The sequence below is a fragment of the Delphinapterus leucas genome, chromosome 2 (genome assembly GCF_059928025.1).
Source record: "Delphinapterus leucas isolate spDelLeu-1000000601 "Yukka" chromosome 2, BTC_Dleu_Yukka2, whole genome shotgun sequence".
Lineage (NCBI taxonomy): Eukaryota > Metazoa > Chordata > Mammalia > Artiodactyla > Monodontidae > Delphinapterus > Delphinapterus leucas.
This window is the reverse complement of record NC_143130.1, coordinates 74358276-74381913: the sequence shown is the minus strand read 5'-3', so window position 1 is coordinate 74381913 and position 23638 is coordinate 74358276. Positions and strand designations below refer to the sequence as shown.

At 42.5% G+C, this 23638-nt stretch overlaps 1 protein-coding gene across 5 annotated transcripts in view; it reads left to right on the top strand.

Annotated features, from left to right (window-relative positions):
• Positions 1-23638, top strand: part of USP3 (ubiquitin specific peptidase 3) — a 213334-nt gene that overhangs the window by 117631 nt on the left and 72065 nt on the right. Inside the window, exon 1 of one of the 5 annotated variants that reach the window (XM_022579718.3) lies at positions 1450-1793. The exons of the other annotated variants lie outside the window; for them this stretch is intronic. Within the exon in view, the coding sequence (XP_022435426.1) occupies positions 1703-1793 (91 nt within the window). The 5' untranslated portion in view covers positions 1450-1702. Of the gene's footprint in view, positions 1-1449; positions 1794-23638 lie in introns of those variants that run through there. 5 annotated transcript variants of the gene reach the window in all.

The window sequence follows — 23638 nt, the reverse complement described above, 5'->3', positions numbered from 1 at the left end:
AGGAACTGGAAATACTCCGGGAGTTGGTGAAGGGGGGGCGGGGGGGGAGGAAAGTGTGGGCAGAGAGGCCGCAGGTGAGTGGACACCGTTAGGCAGAGGAGTGCGCGGCCGAAACCGAGAGGTGGCGGGTGGTGGGGAGGATGGCGAGGCGTCCTAAGTGACTGAGAGGGCATCCCTGGACTGCTCCGGGACTGCACTGCGGGGAGGTGCCCTGCTCTAACCACTACCCGGCCCGGCCCAGTTAATCATTTCCTGACCTTCCTTCCTCCTCTCGCCCAGCCCGCAGGATTGCCACATCAGCCTACCCCTCCCCCTACGCGCCTCCTGGCCCTGTTGCTCCTTCGCCGGGTTTTACAAGGAGCCTCAACTTTGAGGCAATGTTCGTAATAGCCCGGGACGTCCTCAAGGCCGTGCCCCGGAGAGATAGCAGGCTCGCTAGGGTGTAACGCTTGCCCTACCGGCCGCTGGAGGCTTGCCCTATCCTCTTTTCTACAAAGGGGTCAGAGAGGCGGGGATCCAATCCAATCCCGGCACGGATTAACCAATTACAGACTTGGTTTCCCCTGCGGTAAAAAGGAGGATGGTTTAGAGCAGCTGGCGGTGTGGTGCGAGGTTTAAATGAGGTACTGTGTGTTAAGTGCCTGGTTAGGAGACAGCAGCAGGTGTTTAACAAATGTTAGATCCCTTCCCTTTTTATCACCTGGTAACCGGGACCGCCCCGCTCAACACACCCAGGTTAGTTACCTCATTTAAACTTACACCGGAGGGTGAGGTACGAATGTCCGACCACGTGCTCGAGGTAATGCAGCTGGTGAGTCACAGTGACCGGGTCTGAACCCAGATTCACGATCGTCCCCGCACTCAGCACCCAGGTGGCTGGCAAAGGCCACGTGTTCAGAACCTAGAACCCAGTCAGTATCGTACCTGCCGCAGGGAGCAGACCACTAAACCAGTACTGCTCTGGGACCTATGCATCCCGCTGGGCCACCGGGGGCCAGGCCCTTAACCTCTCTGAGCTTGTGCCTTCGTGTGTAAAATGGGGGCTGTCTGTCTGCCCGGGTGGTTTTAATTTTCTTCTTCACACTTTCTTGTGTGGCCAGATTTTCTACCGCAGTGTAGTCCGGCCACCACACACTACGCAGGGTCAGTCTTCTCTGACTGTGAGCGCTCGCCGGGCCGGTGTAAAAGCCGCGGACCGGCCCGGCGTGCCCCGGCTTGGCGCCCCACCCTACCCGGGGCCGGGGGAAGCCGCGGCTGCCGGGGACAGCGGAGTTGGGAAAGTCACTTCCGAGCGCTGTCCGACGCTGGGCCACCCGCCTGCGAGCGCGGGGACCCCACCCCGCGGGAGAGGACGGGGGCGGGGCCGGGCCTGTAGGCGGGGCCGGGCCTGTAGGCGGGGCCTGCCCAGGGGAGGGGAGGGGCCGGCCTGGGAAGACGGAAGCCTCCAGCCTAGGGGTGGTGGCAGAACCCGGATGCCGGAGCACCACGTTTTCCGGAGCCGGGCTTCGGGAGACGGCGGGCGGGAAAACCCGGCGCCCGGAAGCTTTTGCTTTCTTTGACGCAAGGGCTCGGGACGCAGCCGCCGTCGGCCGAGCGCCCGGCGAGGAGCGACCCCAGGCAGAGCCTTTGGAGTCCCTCCTCCGCCCCTCCCCCCCCGCCTGGTCTCGGAGCCTCAGTCCTCCTCGCCGCCCTCCTCGTGGCCATGGAGTGTCCGCACCTGAGCTCCAGCGTCTGCATTGCCCCGGACTCAGCCAAGTTCCCCAACGGCTCCCCGTCGTCCTGGTGCTGCAGCGGTGAGTGCGGCCCCAGGCGGCCCTGCAGCGCACCCGAGGCCCCGGCTCTGCCGGGCCTGCCGTCTAGGGGCCGCGGGCAGTCGGCGCGCGGACTCGGGGAGCGGTGCGGGCGAGCCGGGCCCGGCGGCTGGGGAGGGTACGCGGCGAGGCGGGCGGAGCGGCGGCGGCGGCTCCTTTGTTTCCTGCGGCCCGACGGTCCGGCCGGCGAAGGAGAGGCCCGCGAGGGATAGAGACCGCGGGGGCCACGAGCTCGTGGGGACGGCGGCGAGCGGGGACCCTGGCCTGCGGCTTGCGCCCCCGCGCCGCCCTGCAGTGCCCGGGGGTTGTGCTGGCCTGTGTCGCCGGGTCGGGGGCCGCGGGAGTGGGTGTCCGGCCCCCACAAGGCGGCCGCACGTGTGGCGGGGCCCGAGTTGCGTCCCCTCCTAGACCGGACGGGAAAAGCGCCGCTCAGGGGCGCAGCTTTGTCTGGGCTGCAGGGCGCGCTGGGGCCCTTCGCTACCTGCCCCGGACCCGCTTCCTTTCGCTTCCCCCCATGCTCCGGCGACTAGATCCACGCCGGGCGAGCGGGCGCCGGGACCTCGAGAGGTGCTCAGAACTCGGGCGGCTGAGGTCGGAGTCTTTCATCAGCCCGGGAAGGTGAAGTTTGAAAACAGGCTGCGGGCTGAAAAAGCTCAGAAGGCTGATCGAGCAGCTGCTTTGGAGGGGCGGCTCGCGTTGCCTTTCAGATATTTTTGTTTGTTTGAAATTGCTTTGGGATTTCCGAGTGTATGTGTTGTAGGACAGTTATTAGGTTTATGAAATGCTTTTGCATTGCTTAAGCATCTTATCTCCTTCTGCCGGGCCCCTCGGAAGCCCCAGTGCCCTCTTATTGTCTGCTCTAGCGACTTAAGATCGCACCGGCCACACTGCTTTGATTACTTCCTGGTAGGGCCCTGGTGCCGCCGATAGAGTCTTTGTTTATAAGCTTTGAGATGATCAGTGGTAGTTTGCGTTGTAGTGTAAAATTTGAATTGTGCATTTCAAAAATCTTAAGTTCATTTGAAGAAATAAAAGGAGGAAAACAGCAATGGTACGATTTAGCTGTGTGACATTTCTCATTGTGGGCCGGAGCTGGGAGGATAGTTTAGAGAATGCCTTGACACTTTTGACAGGTTACTTAAATGTTGATCATGTCCTTGGAGAAAAATCCAGGTAAGGCCACAAAGAAAAATGTACCCTGGGATAAGGAATGGAAATAACTGCGGTTTCCTTGAGCTCTCAGAGGTTTGATGCTTTGCTTGCCTTTGTAAAGTCAGATTGTCTTTTTCTGCATAAAGCCCATAAAGATTAACCGGTTAATTGGTTTTATGGTGCAGTATTGCAGTTCTTTTATGAGGGTGTAGAAACTTACCTACGAATGTTTCTTCTACAGTGAATGTTGAATATGAAACAACAAATAAGGTGTGTCAAATTGCTTTACAAATTAGTTGGTGTTGTATTATCTATACTTGTAGGTAGAGCTGTGGTGCTGTAACTGTAACCCCCGCCCCAGGGATTGAAAAAAAAAATGACCGAAGTAAACTAGGAAAAGCATACCTCATGAGGAATGATGAAATTACTTCTCCTCATCTGTGGTGAACTACAGGGATAGATACAAAGCAGACAGCACACTTCTGGCTGTTTCTAGGTAAACTCACATCAAATTTTAAAATGGCCTCATTGGTCACATGCATCTAAAAACAGGAAAAGAGTTTATGCAAGTGGCAGATATCCTGTTGTGAGTCAGTCTTGCCTTTGTCAGGGCGTCCACTTGAGTGTGGAAAAGAGATACAGAAAATTGAGCATCTCTTGAGGAACTTAAGTTAAATTGGAGCATAACTAAGACGCTTGTGCTGATAAAAAGAACAAACTAGTATGTGTAGTCTTCAGGGAGGGGTGATTTTTTTTTTTTACATCTTTTTTGGAGTATAATTGCTTTACAATGGCGTGTGAGTTTCTGCTTCATAACAGAGTGAATCAGTTATACATATACATATGTTCCCATATCTCTTCCCTCTTGTGTCTCCCTCCCTCCCACCCTCCCTATCCCAACCCTCCAGGCGGTCACAAAGCACTGAGCTGATCAGGGAGGGGTGATTTCTATCCAAGGGCTAGGATGTCATCTTTGCATCTTCCAACGAAGTTTGTCTCTGACATTGCTTTGGGAGGGTGATTTTAGTCATGTGCATGGATTTGTAGAACCAATAAAGCTAGTTTTGCAACTTTATGTGGGTTTTTTTCTTCTGCTCATATTCTACGAGTTGAACCCATTTCATGTGGGCCTTCCGCTTTAACTTCTTGGCATCCATTCATTGATATAGTCTCATGTTTTTGTATTGAGTTTGATCTTGTTCTTGCCTGCCTGTTGTTTCAGTGATTAAATGATTATTAAAGCTGTGAGGGCTTCCCTGGTGGCACGGTGGTTGAGAGTCTGCCTGCTAGTGCAGCTTGAACACGGGTTCGAGCCCTGGTCTGGGAGGATCCCACATGCCGCGGAGCAACTGGGTCCGTGAGCCACAACTGCTGAGCCTGCGCGTCTGGAGCCTGTGCTCCGCAACAAGAGAGGAGGCGACAGTGAGGGGCCCACACACCGCGATGAAAAGTGGCCCCCGCTCGTTTCTTTCCCTTCGTTTCTTTCTTTCTTTCTTTTTCTCTCTTTTTGGGTAGCCAGTGTGTGGAATAATGCGGTGACCAAGTATTGAGTCTGATTACATTCTTTTTAGGGAGGGAAGAATCTCTGTTTCGGCACTGGGACACTAAAATTAATGCCCTTGCCTTGTTTTCTTTGGGAGTTTGCAGTTACACCACAGTGAAACAGCCTTAAGGCAGCCAAGCACATTGCAAAAGACCAACATCCTAGGCTCTCCTAGGTAGCAGTACATCCTTGGGAGGTAGTTCTGTTTCCTTGGAGCATCGGTTTCATTATGTCATCTGTTAAAAAAAAAAAAGCGGGGGTGGGAGTAATACTTCACATTTACTTCACAGGTTGTTGTTAGGATGAACAAGGTAATTTTCGTGAAAACTTTGAGAAACTCCAAACACTGTTCAAGTAATAGGCGGTATTATAGGTCAGAACATCTTTATAAAGAGGACTCTCAATAAATATCTAAAGCCCCTTAGATAGGGCCTGGGATGGACTGGCTTTATGCTGAATTATGCTTTTCAAGGAGATATATTATTCAACAAGATTAGAGGTGTAAGAAGTAATTATACTTCACAATTAACTTGAGCTTCTTATCTGTGGGAAGCCCTTGGTATATATTATTGTATATGTTTTATAATTGTGTACCACAGTGGTTCTCAAGCTTTTTGTCTTCAGGACCCCTTTACCCTCTTAAAATTATTAAGAACCCAAAGAGCCTTTGTTTGTACAGCTTATATCTATTGATATTTGCTGTACTAGGAATTAAAACAAAAAAATTTAATATATATTTATTAAATCATTACAATTAGCAATAATAATTCCATTACCTGTTAACATAATAGTTTGTATAAAATAACTATACTTTTCAAAGCAAAAAAATTGGTGAGAAGATTGGCATTATTTTAATTTTTGCAACTCTGTTGTCTGGCTTAATAGAAGACAGCTGGATTTTCATATCTGCTTTTGCATTCAGTCTCTTGAGATATCACACATCATGTAGCTTCTGGAAAACTCCACTGCATGCTGGTGAGAGAATGAGGGTAAAGAATAAAAGTAACATCAGTGTTATTTATGAAAATAGTTTGAGCTCATGTACCCCATGCAGGGGTTTTGGAAACTCTCAGGGCCTCAGGATCACACTTTGAGAACCCGCTTGTATACAATGATAGTAACAGTTAAGGACACCTGCTCTGATCAAAATAGCTTTAAAATATTAAAGAGTTCCTTAAGGCCTTAAAACTAGCAACATTTATGTCTGTGTGGAGACTTACAGAGTTTATAAAATGTATTAGCTGGGACCATGGGGTCCAGTAGTCAGTCCCTTGCTCTCAGAAAAGTTACAGTCTAATCTAGTTGGGGAGAGATAGGAAACTAACTGGTTAGAAGATTAATCCATGTTGTGGTTTAAGGTAAATGTTGAAAATAGCAGTCTCCTAATGAGGTAAAAGTTGATTTATGTCTAATTTTGCTAAAGGCATTCTCATATTTATTTATTTATTTATGGCTACGTTGGGTCTTCGTTGCTGCACGCGGGCTTTCTCTAGTTGCAGTGAGCGGGGGCTTCTCTTGTTGCGGAGCACGGACTCTAGGCGCGTGGGCTTCAGTAGTTGTGGCGCGTGGGCTCAGTAGTTGTGGCTCGTAGGCTTTAGAGCGCAGGCTCAGTAGTTGTGGCACACAGGCTTAGTTGCTCCGCAGCATGTGGGATCTTCCCAGACCAGGGATTGAACCTGTGTCCTCTGCATTGGCAGGCGGAATTTTTTTTTTTTTTTTGCGGTATGCGGGCCTCTTACTGTTGTGGCCTCTCCCGCTGCGGAGCACAGGCTCCTGATGCACAGGCTCAGCGGCCATGGCTCACGGGCCTAGCCGCTCCGCGGCATGTGGGATCTTCCCAGACCGGGGCATGAACCCGTGTCCCCTGCATCGGCAGGCGGACTCTCAACCACTGTGCCACCAGGAAAGTCCCTAGGCATTCTCATTTTAAATGAAAAAATTTTAAATAAAAGAAACTAGGACATTCTGTCAAGGTTTTTGTTAAGTGCACATATCAGAGGTTATTTTCAGAAGCTGGAGGCTTGGGCATTTCATATTTATGTGGGTAAAAGAGTTAAACCAGTGGCAAAATACTGAGGAGAAAACCCAAATTGTTTAAAAGGATGCCCTAAACACAACTGTTTTAATAACTAAGGAAAGCCAAAGACTTCAAGCGTTTGGGTTAAGTAGCCGGTTAAATTGGAGATATTTTAATAGCATAGGCATGAGAATTTTTCCGTGATTAATTCTTCAAAGAGTTGAGAAGGCCTCTCTTTTTAAAAATAATTAATTAATTAATTTTTGGCTGCATTTGGTCTTCGTTGCTGCATGCGGGCTTTCTCTAGTTTCTGCGAGCGGGGGCTACTCTTTGTTGCGGCCCGCGGGTTTCTCATTGCTGTGGCTTCTCTTGCTTGCAGAGCACAGGCTCTAGGCACAGGGGCTTCAGTAGTTGTGGCTCTCAGGCTCTAGAGCGCAGGCTCAGCAGGCGGATTCTTAACTGCTGCGCCACCAGGGAAGTCCGAGAAGGCTTCTTAAAGTTTCTAGTACATGCTTGCCCTCACGTTACCTAAGGAAAGTAAGTGTAGGGACTTCCCTGGTGGCGCAGTGGTTAAGAATCCACCTGCCAATGCAGGGGACACGGGTTCGAGCCCTAGTCCGGGAAGATCCCACATGCCGCAGAGCAACTAAGCCCTTGCGCCACAACTAATGAGCCTGCGCTCTAGAGCCTGCGAGCCACAACTACTGAGCTCACGCGCCAAGAGCTTGTGCTCCACAACGAGAAGCCACTGCAATGAGAAGCCCGTGCACCGCAACGAAGAGTAGCCCCTGCTCCCTGCAACTAGAGAAAGCCCGCGTGCAGCAACGAAGACCCAACGCAGCCAAAAATAAATAAATTTATTTTAAAAAAAGAAAAGTAAGTGTAGATTAAGTAAATGTTTTGCAGTTTGGGGTGGATATTGGAGAGAAAACCTTTTTTGAAGATCCATTTAGTAGGATGGTGTTCTGATTATTGATTCCTCGTCATTGGTAATAAATCTGTAGTTTGTGATAAAGCTTGCGATAAAGGTGAGAAATCCCGTTGATGGGATGATGAGTTATTTTGTATCGTATTTCTCTCACAACCTGAATCTAAAGAAGACTCTTGTAAGCCCAGTAGACTAAATTTTCTAGGTAGGACCAGTCATTTGTTCATCATAAGGTCAAATGCGTTTACTACATTTTAGTAATAACTCTGTATGAAATATTTATTAAGTGCCTAGAGTGTAATAAGACACTCAGTAAATATTTGCTTAATGAATGAAGGAACTTTCTTCCACTTGGATGGTGGCTGGAATGGCCTTAAACTTTATGTTTAAAATAAATGGAAAGTAAGTGAGCTTCTCCCCAGAATGCTTTCACCAGTCCTCACTTCCAGCTTTTAGTCTGTAAAGTAAACTTTGACTGGATTGTGAGCAACTGACCATCTGCAATGTTGTTACCACAACGAATTTGTATTCGTTTGACATTCTGTGTTTATAGGTGGGCAGGTGGCCATTTTTAGTAGTAAACGTGGATGGGGCAGTTAAAAGTCAATGGACAGGTGATACTTTTTTCACATTAATTTTGAAGATTAACATTTGATTTTTATATGCTTTTCTGAAGAATTTAAACTTTTTTAAAAATAATATTTGTACGCTTAAGTCAAATGTAATTGTCTTTCTGGTTTTTCTGGCAGTATCCACCCCCAGTCCCAGCCCTCAGAACCTTAAAGCAGCCTAAGCATATTTCCAAAGTCTCTGAATAATTGGTAGTACAAGCGAAGGACCTGGAATTTAGAATGTGCTCCATGTGTTTGTTTGAAGAGGCTGCAGTCTAGGGATTCAGCCTAACATTTTGCTGTTGTGAAGAAGTTTTGACACATGGATCAAAAGTTATTTTCTGATGGTATTCTTAGTAGTATACAAAGACTATCCTTCTTGGCCTAAGCAGGAGAGAGGATGGGATTGATGGGAGAATTTGAACTCTTTGTTTCTGTTTCTTGTTATTCATTTATCCTCAAAATAGCTCATTCTCATCATTCTTTGCTTTTACAGCATTAGCCTTAGGCTCTTATACCATCCTACTTTTTCCTCTTTGAAATTTATGCAATTTCCTTCTTTACTGGAATATAATAGATTAATTTTGGATCCTTTAAACTCAATTTGGTAATACTTATGTTTTTCTAGTGTTTGTAGCTCAGTAATCAGAACAGTGAGTAATTTAGTTTGTAGTTCATTGAGTAATTTAGATTCCTGTTTTAAAATTTAATTGAGTCCCTCTTCCATCAGGGAGTAATTTACAAATATCAGTGCATTTCCCCCAACCTACTTTGTTTTTTCTTTTTGAGCTATTTCCCCTTTCTTGAGCCGTATTATATATTTTCCTTCTTTGAAAACAAAAATTCGTGTCCAACCTGTGGGTTTCGTGTTCAACCTAGGTATCCATATAGACTTGGGTAGTAGTTTATTAATGTTTGAAGTGGAAAATATATACTGCTTAATGTACTTTAGTGTTTTATGTTTATTCATAGCGCCTTTAAACGTGAGAGCAACTGCATTCTAGGTGTTTTAATAGAGCTTTCCTGGACAGATGGCTTAGGAGGAAGTACTTAGATTCGCAGCAGGGGCTAGTACTTTTTGGAGCGTTTATTTGTGATGAAGCTTACCTTGACTGACAGCTTAGAATGCTGAGAATACCATTAACAACAGGAACAGCTTGTTCATCTTACCTAGAATTGTTTTGTGCCAAGACCTCTCGAGATGCTCTGTGATTTGTTAGCAGTCTGTTTGAGAATGTAGGTAAGAGTAGGTATCTTTCACAATGAAAGGAAATTTACCTAAAAATTGTTCATTGCAGTTGTATCCTGAGATCTTTCCGATTGTTGAATGATCTTTGGCTTAGAAATTTGTAAACAGAGATCATCTTTTAACTGCTGTGAGTCTGCAGATGTTAGTATATATAGTAATTCCAGATGTTTTCTCATCTATGAGTTTTACTCAGTAGGAGGAGAGCTGAGAACAACATAAAGTAACTTCAAAGCAGTTGGCTAGCATTTAATCCTGACTAATTTAATTAACTACCCATCCTTGTAGTTTTTCCTGTTTCATAGATTGTGAAACAGACAAAGATTAACAGAGTTGCTCAAGATGCTTGGGGGCATTAGAGATAGCCCAAAGTTTAAAATACCATTCAAACCCTACTTCTGGCTTGCCTTTGTAAAAACAGGGTCTTTATTTTGTCATCTAGTCACTTACTGCTTGATAAGTTAAAGGATTATAGATAGTTGGAAACATACTCTGAATAATTCCTTTGAAGATTTTTGATGTGAAAGTACATTTTAAATTCTACCTTTTGAAAATAATTTTAGATTTCTGTATTTTTTTTTTTTTGCGGTACGCGGGCCTCTCACTGTTGTGGCCTCTCCCGTTGCGGAGCACAGGCTCCAGACGCACAGGCTCAGCGGCCATGGCTCACGGGCCTATCCACTCTGCGGCATGTGAGATCCTCCCGGACCAGGGCACGAACCCGTGTCCCCTGCATCGGCAGGCGGACTCTCTCAACCACTGTGCCACCAGGGAAGCCCTAGATTTCTGTATTTGATTAGCCCTTCCTCCCCCTGTTTATTGATTAAAGTGCCACCAAGTTGGAACTAGATTGTTAGCACAGTTGGAAGAACACTGTTTTTGAACGTCTGAATTTCGGTTCAGGTCTAATTTTTTTGTAGGCTGAAATTCACATTACTTTAGTTCAGATATCATGAGTCAGCCTTCTCACCATAGCTATGGATAAAATGCAGTTAGCTTTCGGTTATTACATAAGTGTGCTTCGCTCTCGAAGTTGCCCCCTCCCATTTTTTCATTTTGTTTCTGCTGGAGGAGATTCTTTTTGGAGGTGGGTTTGTTGTGGGGTGGGAGAGGGAGAGAATTCTTAAGAAAGGGAACTTTGCTTTTGCCTCTGGTAGCTCAGAGGTTATTTGAATCTTTGCTTTTAGGCAGGGTACTTTGTTGATTCCATCTAGTTATATTCTAAGATTTTTCCAATTATATTTCTTGTAAAAGTTAATTATAGTCTTTAGACTGCAGGGCTTAAAACAGATTTCCCTCCCTTCTTCCCCCCCCTTCTTAAGACATACTGAAAATTAGGTATATATGTGTGCTATTTACAGATACATAAAATGCAGATAAGCTTAAGATGGCAGTTTCACATTTTGAAAACTGTTGTTGAACTTAAACTTGGACATTGGAAAATGAAGTTTGTAGTTGTCTTTGTGTTTATCTAAATACTTCACCATTAATCGATGCTAGCTAATTAGATTTTATAAGACTCTTTTGAGGAGGGAATTGAGAGTTTATTTTGAATATGAACCAGCTTGTGTCTTTGAAAAGATATTATAACCAACTGGAGTTTTTCTGGAGACTTTGTACTTTAGGATTGAATAGCTCTATCAGTGGGCTGTTTTCCATTTTGAGTAGATGTTCTTTCCTGATATTTTTTTCTTTGTTCTAGCTGGGTTTAAGGCAGCCTTGTAGAAATCTGCTTGCCTGTCTATCCTTGACCTGCCCTGAAGACTCTGAATTTTATGGACTGTTCTTATACTATTCTCATCACCAGGAAGAGCAGGCTAGTGATGAACTGTCGTGTTCTTGCGGGTTTAATTTAACTGATTGTAGGGTAGTACACTTGTTGATTTAGCTTCTTTAAATCTTTGTCCTTACTGACCACACTCAGGTTTTCTTTTTTAAATAATAGATTATTGTCCATTCCTTTGTCTTGAACATTTGTTGTACAATATTGGGATGGTAGGACTTTGGTCCAAGTTTGTGAAGATCCTGCTGAAATTTCTAGGGAGCAAGTTTTTTTTTGGTGATGGAATGTTTCCTTGGGATAATTGATAGTTAACATGTTAGAGATATATTCTAATATAATATTTTTGAAAAATAACTTCTATATATAACTTAGACACTCTGGGGCCGCCATTTATATTATTGATTGAGTGATTTGTAAATTTTAGTGTCACACAGCAAAATTGAGATTAACTCTAGTTTCCATTTGAATTATTTTGAATGTTAATTGTGAGCTGTATTAACATTGGAGAAATTGTTTGCAACAGCTGGCTCAAGCTTCACCTTATGTGTATGAAGTAGCTTCCAAAGCTCAACGTTCATGCTGTGAGAATTTAATTCTAATTTAATTTAACTGCATCGGTTTCATTTCAGTTATTCCAGGTGTTTTGTTTGTGTATAGTCTTTTTAGAAACTCATTTTAAAAATATTTTTCAGGCTTTTTTTCTTTGAATAATTAATAGAGATTTTTGCGGAAATATGGGCCCGATTTTAAAATTGTACCTATTGGTTGTAAAAAATTTCCAACTCTTGGTTTGTGTTAAATAATTAGAGCAGCTGTCGGAGTTTACAGATTCCTATTTTCTGTAATCTTGGGTATCTAGCCCTTTAAGCAGAGTATAAGTATGTGCCCAGTTTGCTTTTTCTTTCCATTTCTTCCTAAAAAGTCCTGTTGATTTTAAAAGAACAGTTTCGCAGCACACCAGTAAATACAACTGTTGTAATTTCACACACCCCCATCCCCAACTTTGTGCTTTAGTGCTAACCTATATTATATACCATAAAAACTAGGAAAAGAATTGTACAGTGCAGATATTAGACCTCCGCTCTGAGTAAAGTCTTTGATAATAAGAGGTCCCTTAACCTCTTAATTGTTTCATTTATTTATGGGAGGGAGTGCTTCCTATAAAATATATATATGCATCTTTTCTTATCTTGCATACACTTTTGTTTTGAAATAATAGTTGTGTGGTGTCTACATTTATGACTTGATTCATTTCTTTTGAAAATCTCTCTACTGTTTAACCATGGATTTGCTTATCAGGTTGCTGGCAAAGGCGTGGAATTGCATCAGATCTTGCTATATTAAATAAATGGAATATTGGATGCCAGAATTTTTCTTAAGTGATTCATGGCTTTTGTGTTCATTCTGTGTACAGTCAACTTCGTAAGGAAAGTTATTTTTGAAACAGTATAAACCCCGGATAATTTTTCTGTAGTTATTTGTGTCTGGTCTTCCAAAGGCAAAAGTGGCCCATTTTGACTCTGATTTAATAATCTTCTTTGACTTCAGCAGTTCTAATCCTTCTCCCCACTACCCTTTCCTCTCATTTGGAGGTAGGGGCACAGTTTCAGTATTTAGCTGAAGACTGTAGAATAGGTAAAGCATAATAGCATCATTAGGTGTTTTTCACCGAAGTAGGTCTGAACAAGTCTGGGTTTGTGACAGAATGAATAATAAAAAAATGTATTCAGTACATTACAGTTTTAGAGAATATGTAGTTTCACATACATTATTTCCATATGCTGTTTTCATTTGACATTGAAAACTGATTTCAGAAATGCATTTTAAAATACAGTGAAATGCTTTAGCCAGTGAGGGGACCAGTCTTAGGATCAGAATTTGCCTCTGTGTAGGAAATCAGCAGGACCAGATGCCCTCTCTTTTCTGGCTCTGTAGGTATCTGGATCTGTTAACATAGATGATAAATTTTGGCCAGCTTTGAAATTACATTCTCTAGTAGAGGACACTACCGTTAGCTCTGCAAATTAGCCTTGTAGTATACAGGGAATTCAGTAGGTGCCTGGCCCCAAATGATAAAGTGCTATTGTAATTTTTATTTCATGTAATAGATTATAGGCATTTTTTTTAAAGATTAAAAAAATGGTTTAGGCAACTTCATGAATTGATATGACTGTTATATCAATTTACCTTTTAAAGATTAATTCATGTTTTCAAAAAGTAATACGTGTACAGTTAAGTCGTACAGTGTAGTATCAAAAGGGTTAAAGTAGAGCAGCAGCCTCCCTCCCCTCTCCTCTCAGCCCTTCTGTCCACAGACCACCACTTGCAGCTCTATTTAGCTTTCTCTGTCATGTTTACCTACATACTTCTAAGTAATACACTGTTATTTCTTAATTTATCCATTTTAGGTATCATCTCTTGATATCTTGCTATGGTAAATGAGGACATTAGTGTTTGCATTACCCTCCCCTCTGCCCCTCTCTCCATTTCTCAATATAACTAGACTACAGATTTTGATTAATATGGTGATTACTTTTTTTCTTGTCTGGCATTTTATTTTTCTTTGAGTTAATAATTGCCTTTTTTAAAAAAAATTGCTTACTTTGCCTTCTGTACATTTTCTCCCATATGTAACCTATAAATCTATTAAATGTCTATGAATATTATTTTCCAAGCACTTAAACACATAATGTCTTAGTATTATTTTTTCCTGAAGTTTTCCTTCCCAGAGCTCTCTCGCTCCCATCTGAACTGACTGTTCTCTAGGCCTACTCGACAGTTTTTATCCTGTGATTCCCTTGCTATTCTTTTGTATTAGATCTCTCATTTCCTGGATCCCAGGTCTTTCTCTTCCTTGGTTTATTAGACCATTTTGCTGGGGTACATCATCTAGCTCCCATCTCAGGAGAGGCAAATTTTTGATCCCACGCAAGTCAGACACTTTTATTCTACCTTTATACTTGACTGCTTGGGTGACTATAGACTGTTAGAAAAGATTTTTCTCTTAGAATTTTGAAAGCAGTATTCCTTTGTTTTTAGGCTTCCAGTGTTGTTGAGAAACCTGATGCCTTTTTGATTACTGTTCCTTCATATATACCTTTATGTTCTTTCTCCTGGAAGCTTTTAGGATATTCCTTTTATCCTTGGTGTCCTGGAATTTCAGAATGATGTGTCTTGGCATGGTTAGTTTTGTTTTTTTTTCTAGTGATGGGTACTCAGGGAACTTTTTTTTTTTTCCACACACACACTGTATTTTATTTTTACATGAGATAAATAGACTGACACCAAGCATTGTGAATGGATGAGCACAACAAAAGCAACAATGATTGCAATTGGTACTCAGGGGACTTTTCAATCTAAACATTTGAGAGTACACTCATCCTCCCATACTTAAATCTCCTAGTTTGTTCTTTTTTCTTTGTACAATTCCTATTAATTGAATGTTGAGCACTGTGGGTAGAACCTGTAATTTTCTTATCTTTTTGTTTCTTTGCCTTTTGGTTCTAGTTCCTGAGGTATTCCCTAGGTGTTTTTTTTTTTTCCCTTCCACCCTTCTATTGAATTTTGTTAATATTTTTAATTTTCAAGAGCTTTTTCTCATTTTTCTGACCATTGCTTTTTCATACATCCTGTTGCTGTTTGTTGTTTTATAGTATCTTCTCTCTTTACTCCTGGATTTTAGAGTTTGTTTGTTTTGAGGTTTTTCTGTGCTCCCTGCATTGTTTCTGTTCCTCTGAGTTCCTCTTTTTCTTTTCAAAATGATTCTCTCAGACTAGAGGTTTTCTTCAAGGATCTTGTTTTATCTTTGTCTATATTTTCATGTGAGAGTGAGGCACTAAAAAGCTCTGTAAGTGAGCGAGGCTTGTCTGTAGTGGGCTTCACTGTAAGGTTGTGGGCAGGCCACCCTCTTCTTCTTCTTCTACATCAGGATGTAGTAAGTTCCATGAGTCTGTTGTTGCTTGCAGCCCTTGACCCCTTGCTCTCAGTGCCACCCTTACCTTTGCTGTCTGCTGTGCCCAGTGTCCCTGAGCCCAGAGCTGCCTCCTGTGTGCACTCTTCTCTGCTGGCACTTAGGCTGCAGCTTCCTTCATGCTACTAAGATCAGTACTGCTCCTCCAGCTTCTTCCTGACTCCCAAAAATGTGTTGAAATGTGCTTGTCTCAAATGATCTTTGTGAGTTCATGTCGATTTAATTTCTTTATTGTCATTTTAGTGAGATGTTAGGATGGAGAGGAGGTAAGAGAGAAATTGGTCTGCTATGCTTAATTTGGTGTTTATTTTTAAATGAGATATTTAAAATCCAGCTTTTAGGGCAAAACAGTGCTTTGCCCCATCAGAAATGGATCTTATTAGTCATCATCCAGAGAGTTAAATCACTAAAACTGAAATTTTGCAGTACTGTTTTTGAGTAAAAGTTCAAACTCAGATTTACCTTCCCTAATGAACAGAGCAAAATATTGTCGCTATTACCTGAGTCAGCAGAGAGAGCAGATAAGCCTGGGGGTTTGACTCTGCTTGGGAAGCCAAATACAAGCCCGAGTTTGGATATATAAAAGAAACATTGAAAGAAAAAGTTGTAAGGTCACTTGGACCACTGCAATTAATATCTTGTAATACTATTACTGGATTAATTTATCATCCATCAAGAAAGGGAAGTTACTGCCAGGTTTATAGTACTGTTTGGCTCTGCACAATGGTAATTTAACCTTTTCCCTTGTGTTTTAGTAATTTAAAAAAATGTTCTTAATTGGAAGTAAAGAATAAAATTTCTTTAATCTCAGAAAGCCTTTTTATTTTGATATAATTTCACACTTAAAGAAACATTGCTGGGCTTCCCTGGTGGTGCAGTGGTTGGGAGTCCGCCTGCTGATGCAGGGGACATGGGTTCGTGCCCCGGTCCGGGAAGATCCCACATGCCGCGGAGCGGCTGGGCCCATGAGCCATGGCCACTGAGCCTGTGCGTCCGGAGCCTGTGCTCCGAAACGGGAGGGGCCCCAACAGTGAGAGGCCCTGCTACAGAAATTCCCATGAACTCTTTACCTAGATTCATCAGTTGTTAACATTTTGCTACATTTGTGTTACACCTTTGAACCTTCTTTTTATGCACTTCCCCCCCACCCTGCCACCGAGTAATTTGCAGACCTAATAATGCTCCTTCATCCAGAAATACTTTATTTTTTTTTTTCCCCAAGCACAAAGACTTTCTTTTCACTAAGCACAGGGTATTGGTCAAAATCAGGACATTTAATAACTGAGATAATAGTATTATCGAATGCACATTCCATTCTTAGGTTTCTCCAGTTGTCCCAATAATGTCCTTCATATAATGTAGCTATTTCCCTTTTCTGCCCCCCACATCTAATCCAGGATCATGCATTTCACTTAGTTGTGATAACTCTATAGTCTACTTCAGTCTGGAACAGTTCCTTATCCTGTCTTTGTCTTTCACATCTTGGTATTTTTGAAGAAAACAGGCTAATTATAGAGTGTACTTCAGTTTGAGTTTTTCTGTTGTTTCCTTATGATTAGATTCAGGCTGTGCATTGTTTTTGTAGGAACACTGCAGAAGCAATGTGTATTCTCAGGGCATCAAGAGGTATATGAGGTTGGTTTGTCTCATTTTGGTGATGTTAACTTTGATTATTAAGGTGATATTTGCAAGGTTATTTACTGTAAAGTTACTATTTTCCCTTTGTTATTAATTTGTAGGAGATGCTTTGAGATTTTATGTATAGATGTCTTATTCCTCATCAAACTTTCATCTAGTAATTTAGCATCCATTGATGATTCTTGACTGAATCAGTTATTACTAGGATGGTTGCAAGATGTTGATTTTCTGACTTATTTCTTCTAAGTATATACAGGGAAGAGCTTTCCTTTCTCACCCACTTGTTTATTCATTTATTTTATTAACATGGACTCATAGATTTTTATTTTATTTTGTGACATTCTGTTATTTATTTTGAAGCTCAAATTGTCTTAGATTTGGCTAGTGGGAGCCTCCTTAGGCCATAATTTTGACATGCCCCTATTGTTCTTGGAGCCCTTTCTTACTTTCTGGCATGGCAAGGTGCTCCAGGCTCATCTTGTACTCAGCCTGCCCCAGTCCTGGAATCAGCCATTTCTCCAAGTAGCCATCATTCCCTTTAGTGGGGAATAAGGTTTATAAACTAAGATCTCTCAGCAAATAGGAGCTAAGAAATATAAATATATATAAATAAATAAACATGTCTATATTTGTGTGTGTGTGTGTGTAACCATGAGTCCATTTTGATACCTTTAATTCCAGTTCACTACAGATCTAGTCTTGCCCTTTCTGTATTTGTAATGCCCTTCTCTAACAGAGAGAATCTGGTTCCCATTATCTCAGCATATGTACTTGTTTGCCCCATGCCATAATCAGAGAAAGTGGTTCTAAACTGCTAACCCATAACATTGCAAAGAAAACTCCTTATAACTAGAGTTCACTATTTGTTTACAGTTTCTTTTTGTATACTCACAAAATATGAAGTGTTATGTTCAAAAGTTGTTTGGGTTATTTCCTTCCCTTTCCTTCCGTCTTTTAATACACTGATTTATTTGATTTACAGTTAGCTTCGTTTGTTTCAGTTTGATTTCCATTTTAGATTTTTTTTTTTTTTTTTGCGGTACGCGGGCCTCTCTCTGCTGTGGCCTCTCCCGTCGCGGAGCGCAGGCTCCGGACGCGCAGGCTCAGCGGCCATGGCTCACAGGCTCAGCCGCTCTGCGGCATGTGGGATCCTCCCGGACCGGGGCACGAACCCGCCTCCCCTGCATCGGCAGGCGGACTCTCAACCACTGCGCCACCAGGGAAGCCCTCCATTTTAGATTTTTTTCCACCTCATCCTTGCTGATTTTATTTTACTTTTTGAGTATATAAAACATGAGTATCGTTCCAAAAGTTAAAGCCATACCAAGAAATGTTACTACCTAACCCTTCTACTCATTCCTATCCACCCCATGTAGACAACCAATTATTTTTATCTATCCTTCCTGTTTCTTTTTATAAAAAAAAAAGCAGGTACATGAGTATTTTCTTATTTTCTCTCACAAAAGGTAGCAAACTAAGTATACTCTTTTGGAATTTGCTGCTTTCATTTAATAGTGTGTTCTGGATATTACTCCATGTTTGTAGAAATTTTACTTATTATTATTTTTAACAGCTTCATAGTACTCCATTTGTGATGTGTCACAGTGAATTCAAACATTCTCCTAACTTTGGGCATTTAGGTTGTTTCCAGTATTTTGCAGTTTCAGATAATGCTGCAACTAACAGCCTTGTACAAATATATTTTTGTATTATTGGGTATCTTCAGGGATGATTAAAAGTTTTAACGTTTTCATCATGTGAGCAATAATGTGTAAGTGATTTTATAATAATACTTCAGACTATTTGTCTGCCTGCTCTTATCTTCCCATCTACTGTGATCTTACAAATACATTCAAGGCTGTGGAAGTGAAATACTTTATTGTAATTATATTTCTGTCTGGGAAACCTTGAAATCAGAGAGCTGGAAGTGGCCTTGGAAACATTTTTAGTCTACCGAGTTCAGGTTCATTTTAAGCAGTGGACTTTTCCTTTTACATACTCGTCAATGCTGTTTTGCCACCTAAGTACTCAGACCCAGCTGTTGTAGTAGTTTTCTCTTCTAATTTAATTCATGTTAGATTCCTGTGTCATACTGTTAACTGGCTGCTCCCTTGGGTTATAGAATGGCAGTAGGATAAGACGGTTATACATAGGATAGAAATAAGGATTTGGGCATCAAAAGACGGTTATACATAGGATACAAATAAGGATTTAGGCATCCATTTTCTCCTACGGGTCTCAGCGCATTAGTGAGTAGTATAAACTCAGAGGAGCATCTTGGATTCCTAGATAATGCAGCTGGTTGATGACTTCCAGTCTTTTGTTCCAACAAGTGGGCATTGGAGTAGAAGGGCGACCTCCTCCTGCATTGCTAGATAACCAGGTAAAAAGATTGACCACATAGCTTTCCATCAGAAGGGCCATAAAAGGATTACATATGTATTGAGATAACAGATCCCCTCAGCCTAAGGGTGACTGGAGTCTCCAAAGAGATCACTTCTGGCCCTTCGATGACTCTTCAGTTTATGTGCATGCACCATACAGATGTTATCATTTTCCATGCATGTCTTGACGTGAAAAAGATTAGGAAAGTTGGCTAGAGCAGTCTCAAGATTAGCCTCTGAGAGCCAAGGATGGTGCCCCTTAAAGAGAGCCAGGTAATCCTTATTTATCTTGGATAAAGAAGAATTGAATTATTTAGAGTAGAATACGGGAATAGTGGTTTTGAGATTTTTGAAGGTCGTTTTTTACAATATAGGACAACATTAGGAGTGATGTTTTGCTCAAGAATTAGGTTGTCTTATGGTAATGACAGCACACCTGGATTTAAACTATTAATGGGATACAGAAAGAGCCAGTCCAAAGGATGATTGCAGCTTAGTTGATGACAGACTGCAGTGTTCTTACTGTCTTACTGCCCCTGTTGCAGAGGGGATAGTCTAGTCTTTGGATAGTTTTTGATTCCTATGGAGTAGAACCTCTCAAAGGGTCTCATCCTCACTTCTACTAAACAACAATGTCAGTCATTCCCACGAGTCGTTTGACAGGGGTGAACGGTAGATGCTGTATCGCTGATACCCCTCCTTCTACAAGTAGTGTTCTGATTATCTATTGCTGCCTAACAAACTATCTTACATCTTAGTGACTTAAAACAACCATTTTATTTTTCTTGTCATCTTGTGGGTCAGGAATTCAGGAGGAGCTTGGCTGGGGCTGCCTCAGCTGGCGTACCTGAAGCTGGAGCATCCACTTCCATGATGGCTTCTTAAGTCACCTGTCTTGTGCCTCTGCTCCTGCTCTGTTCCTGTCCCTCCCCACGCCCCCATGCCCCATGGTGTCACATTCTGCAAGGTCTCTCTGTCGTTTGGGTTTCTCACAGTGTGTTGGTCTCAGGGTGATTAGGCTTCTCGCGTGGTGGCTGGCTTCCCCAAGAGCAAGCAAGAAAGAGAAGCAGCTGTCAATTTCTTAAAACTCAGACCTGCAAATTGGCACGCGGTCACTTCTGCCATTTTCAGTTAGTCAAGGCACTGCAGAGCCTGCCCAGATTCAAGGAAAGAGGACATAGACCTGCCTCTCAATGGGAGGAGTGGTCATCTTTAATCTATCATAGGGCCGTTAAGCAGAAAGGAGAGAATGGTTGTGAGAAATACTGAACTGTGACTTTATCAGAAACCTGATCAGAAATTTACTTATGTAATGACTCAGGAGAGATTAACTGACTGCCAGCCTTGAATAAGAATGGGACTGAAGCCAGAGGAGGAAGGTGGGAAAGATTCTCATGGGGCAAAGCGGAAAGGCAACTGAGGTAAGCTTTACTTCATAGCTCATGCTTGGTCTCCTCCTCCTTCAGTATCTGGACCTCCGCTCAGTCTCCTGAGCTCTGCATGGGCTCACGTCTTTAGCCCTGGGCGCTGCCTGTTGCTTTGTATGAGAATTCTCCTGTTGCCCTGCTCCCTGGGAACCCAGCGTGCACTCCCAGAATGAGCCGCAGTGCCGGGGGTGGGAGGTGGCGGTATGGGAACACAGGCAGTGATTTTGGCTACGCTCAGGCTGCTCTGGCACCTCTGGCGGTTGCTTAATATCGCTGGATTTCTTCTTTTCTGGACTACGTGAAGGCTCAGTTCCTGCTTTCTTTATGTGACTTTACCACTCTTTTTCCCCCGGTGATTTCAGAGGATTCAAGTTGAAGATACAAGAGGCTTCAGAACTTTTAGCATAGAATAGGCTCATGAGTATGTGGTTCAAAGAGCATTTATGGTATAAAGAAGATTATACGCCTTGTTCTAAACATCTAAGAATGTATCAGTTGGAGGGTAAGCTGGATTAGTCCTGGAGTATATTTCTACTTGTATATGTACAGGAATATTTATAGAATTTTTATGATAATTCTGCCCTATCCTCCAATTTCGAGAGGAATAACACTTTTACTATTGATACTTCTATGGAGTGTGTGTGTGTGTGTGTGTGTGTGTGTTTTGAATAACAGCTGCAAATATTTTTCATTGATCATATGTTTACACACCCGTAGAGTTGTAATCTAGGATTTTGGTTTCACTTATCACTTATGCTTAATAATTTAGAATAAGTTTATTTCATTAGGACAACTTTATATTACCAGTATCTTTAAATTTAAGACATTTAAACTTTATTTTTGTTATAAAAGAAGTAATGCTTTCTGAAAAAATTCAAACAGTATAGTTGAAAGTAGGTCCATGTGGCTCTAATCCCCCATCCCATTCTTTTTACATGACGGTTAACAGTTACTATGTACCCTTCTAGATTTCAAGCAGTTTATATACAGGTATATAACGTATACACAGAAACACATAGTACATAATCTTTCTAAAGCAAAAATGACAACCTTCTGGACTTACTGCTCTGCAACAGTCCACACCTTCAAATACTGAGTTTGAGTTCCAGTTCTGTCACTTAACAAACTTAGCAAGGTATATAACTTCTCTGTGCCTCAGCTTCCTTATCTATAAAACAGGCCAATAATGGTACACATCTCATTGGACTGTAGAGGATTAAATGAAGTAATATTTATAAAGTGGCACAATAAAGTGCAATAGTGCTTGGCACATAGTATGTACTAGATAAATATTAAATAAAGAACTTGCTCTTTGAAAAAACACGTTATGAATATTTTCTTATGGGTTGCTGGTTTTTTAGTGTGGCACTTTAAAAACTGTGTTGTTGGTAGGGGGTGGTATTCTGAGTTTTACTATTGGAGCAGCATGTTTGTCCACAGTGGTTTTTTTTTAAATAAATTTATTTATTTATTTTATTTTTGGCTGTGTTGGGTCTTCGTTGCTGCGCGTGGGCTTTCTCTAGTTGCGGCGAGCAGGGTTACCCTTTGTTGTGGTACGTGGGCTTCCCACTGCAGTGACTTCTCTTGTTGTGGAGCATGGGCTCTAGGTGCACGGGCTTCAGTAGTTGTGGCTCGTGGGCCCCAGAGCGCAGGCTCAGTAGTTGTGGCGCACAGGCTTAGGTGCTCCACGGCATGTGGGATCTTCCCGGACCAGGGCTTGAACCTGTGTCCCCTGCATTGGCAGGCGGATTCTTAACCACTGCGCCACTAGGAAAGCCCCTGTACCATGGTTTTGAACAGCGATTCCACACACTTTCTGACCTCGCTGTTGCAGTGAGCTGCTGTTACTGACAGGCAATGTGCTGGGAATGTGTTTGCCTCTCAGGAGTTGTGGGAGCAGGAAAGAAAAAGCTGAAGGTTGTTGATTTAGAAAATTATACTACACTAGCAATTAATCTTTTTGTTAAGACAATTAGGAGGAGAGTGGAGTTGGGAGAATTTTATCTATAGGGAATTATATGATTATTTAATCTATTTTTTGCTTTGTGTTCTTTGAATAATTTTATAATTAGAGGGGACATGCTCATCACCTAGTTTTTATTCTACAGTGAAGAAATAGACTCAGAATAGTAGTGATGTTCTCAGTTCTATAGCTAGTAATGATAGGGCCAGGACTAGAATCCTAGTCATTGGATCCTCACCTTTCTGAATTCTTAAGAAGCTCAAGAGCCTCTCTGCCAGTTGAAGCAACTATTGAATAATGGATGCGCTATAAATGGCTTGCCTGTCAGCGCTGAGTGCTTGAACTATTTTGCCTGTAGAGACAGTGACCAAGTTGTATCGTAAGCACTAGTGCATGATGTTTTATAAAAAATTCAGAACTTAAGGAGAATTGTTGATGGACCTTGAATACCAAATGTATTCTATCTTTTTAGGTTCTATGTAGTGAATAATAAGGCTATTGAAGATCGGTGGGAAGAAATTTATATTCGCTGTGGATGCCATTTTGCCTTCTGAACACAACCTAGATATTCGTGTGTAAATAGGCCCCTTTAAGCCCAGAACTCCCTAGTTTTCTTTTTTTTTTTAATTTATTTTTTTAATTTATTTTTGGCTGTACTGGGTCTTTGTTGCTGCACGCGGACTTTCTCTAGTTGTGACGAGTGGGGGCTACTCTTAGTTGCGGTGCGCGGGCTTCTCATTGCGGTGGCTTCAGGTGTTGCAGAGCACAGGCTCTAGGCGCGCGGGCTTCAGTAGTTGCGGCTCACGGGCGTAGTTGCGGCTCACGGGCTTAGTTGCTCCGCAGCATGTGGGATTTTCCCGGACCAGGGCTTGAACCTGTGTTCCCTGCATTGGCAGGTGGATCCTTAACCACTGCGCCACCAGGGAAGTCCCCTAGAACTCCCTAGTTTTCTGCCCTTCTTGTCTCTTGGTAAAGGAGCAGACTGTTCTTTCCTGCATAGGAGTAGCAGGGAGTAAAACCGCTTTGGTTTGTAGATCAGTTGGATGCCTTCCCTCTGCCTTTGTGCTCCATCAGTTGTCCCTTCCTAGTTTCCAGGAGGGTTAAGGCTTTTGGGGGCTTTAGGAAGAAGACATGAATGCGAGCATGTTTTAGAGGCTGGGCCTAC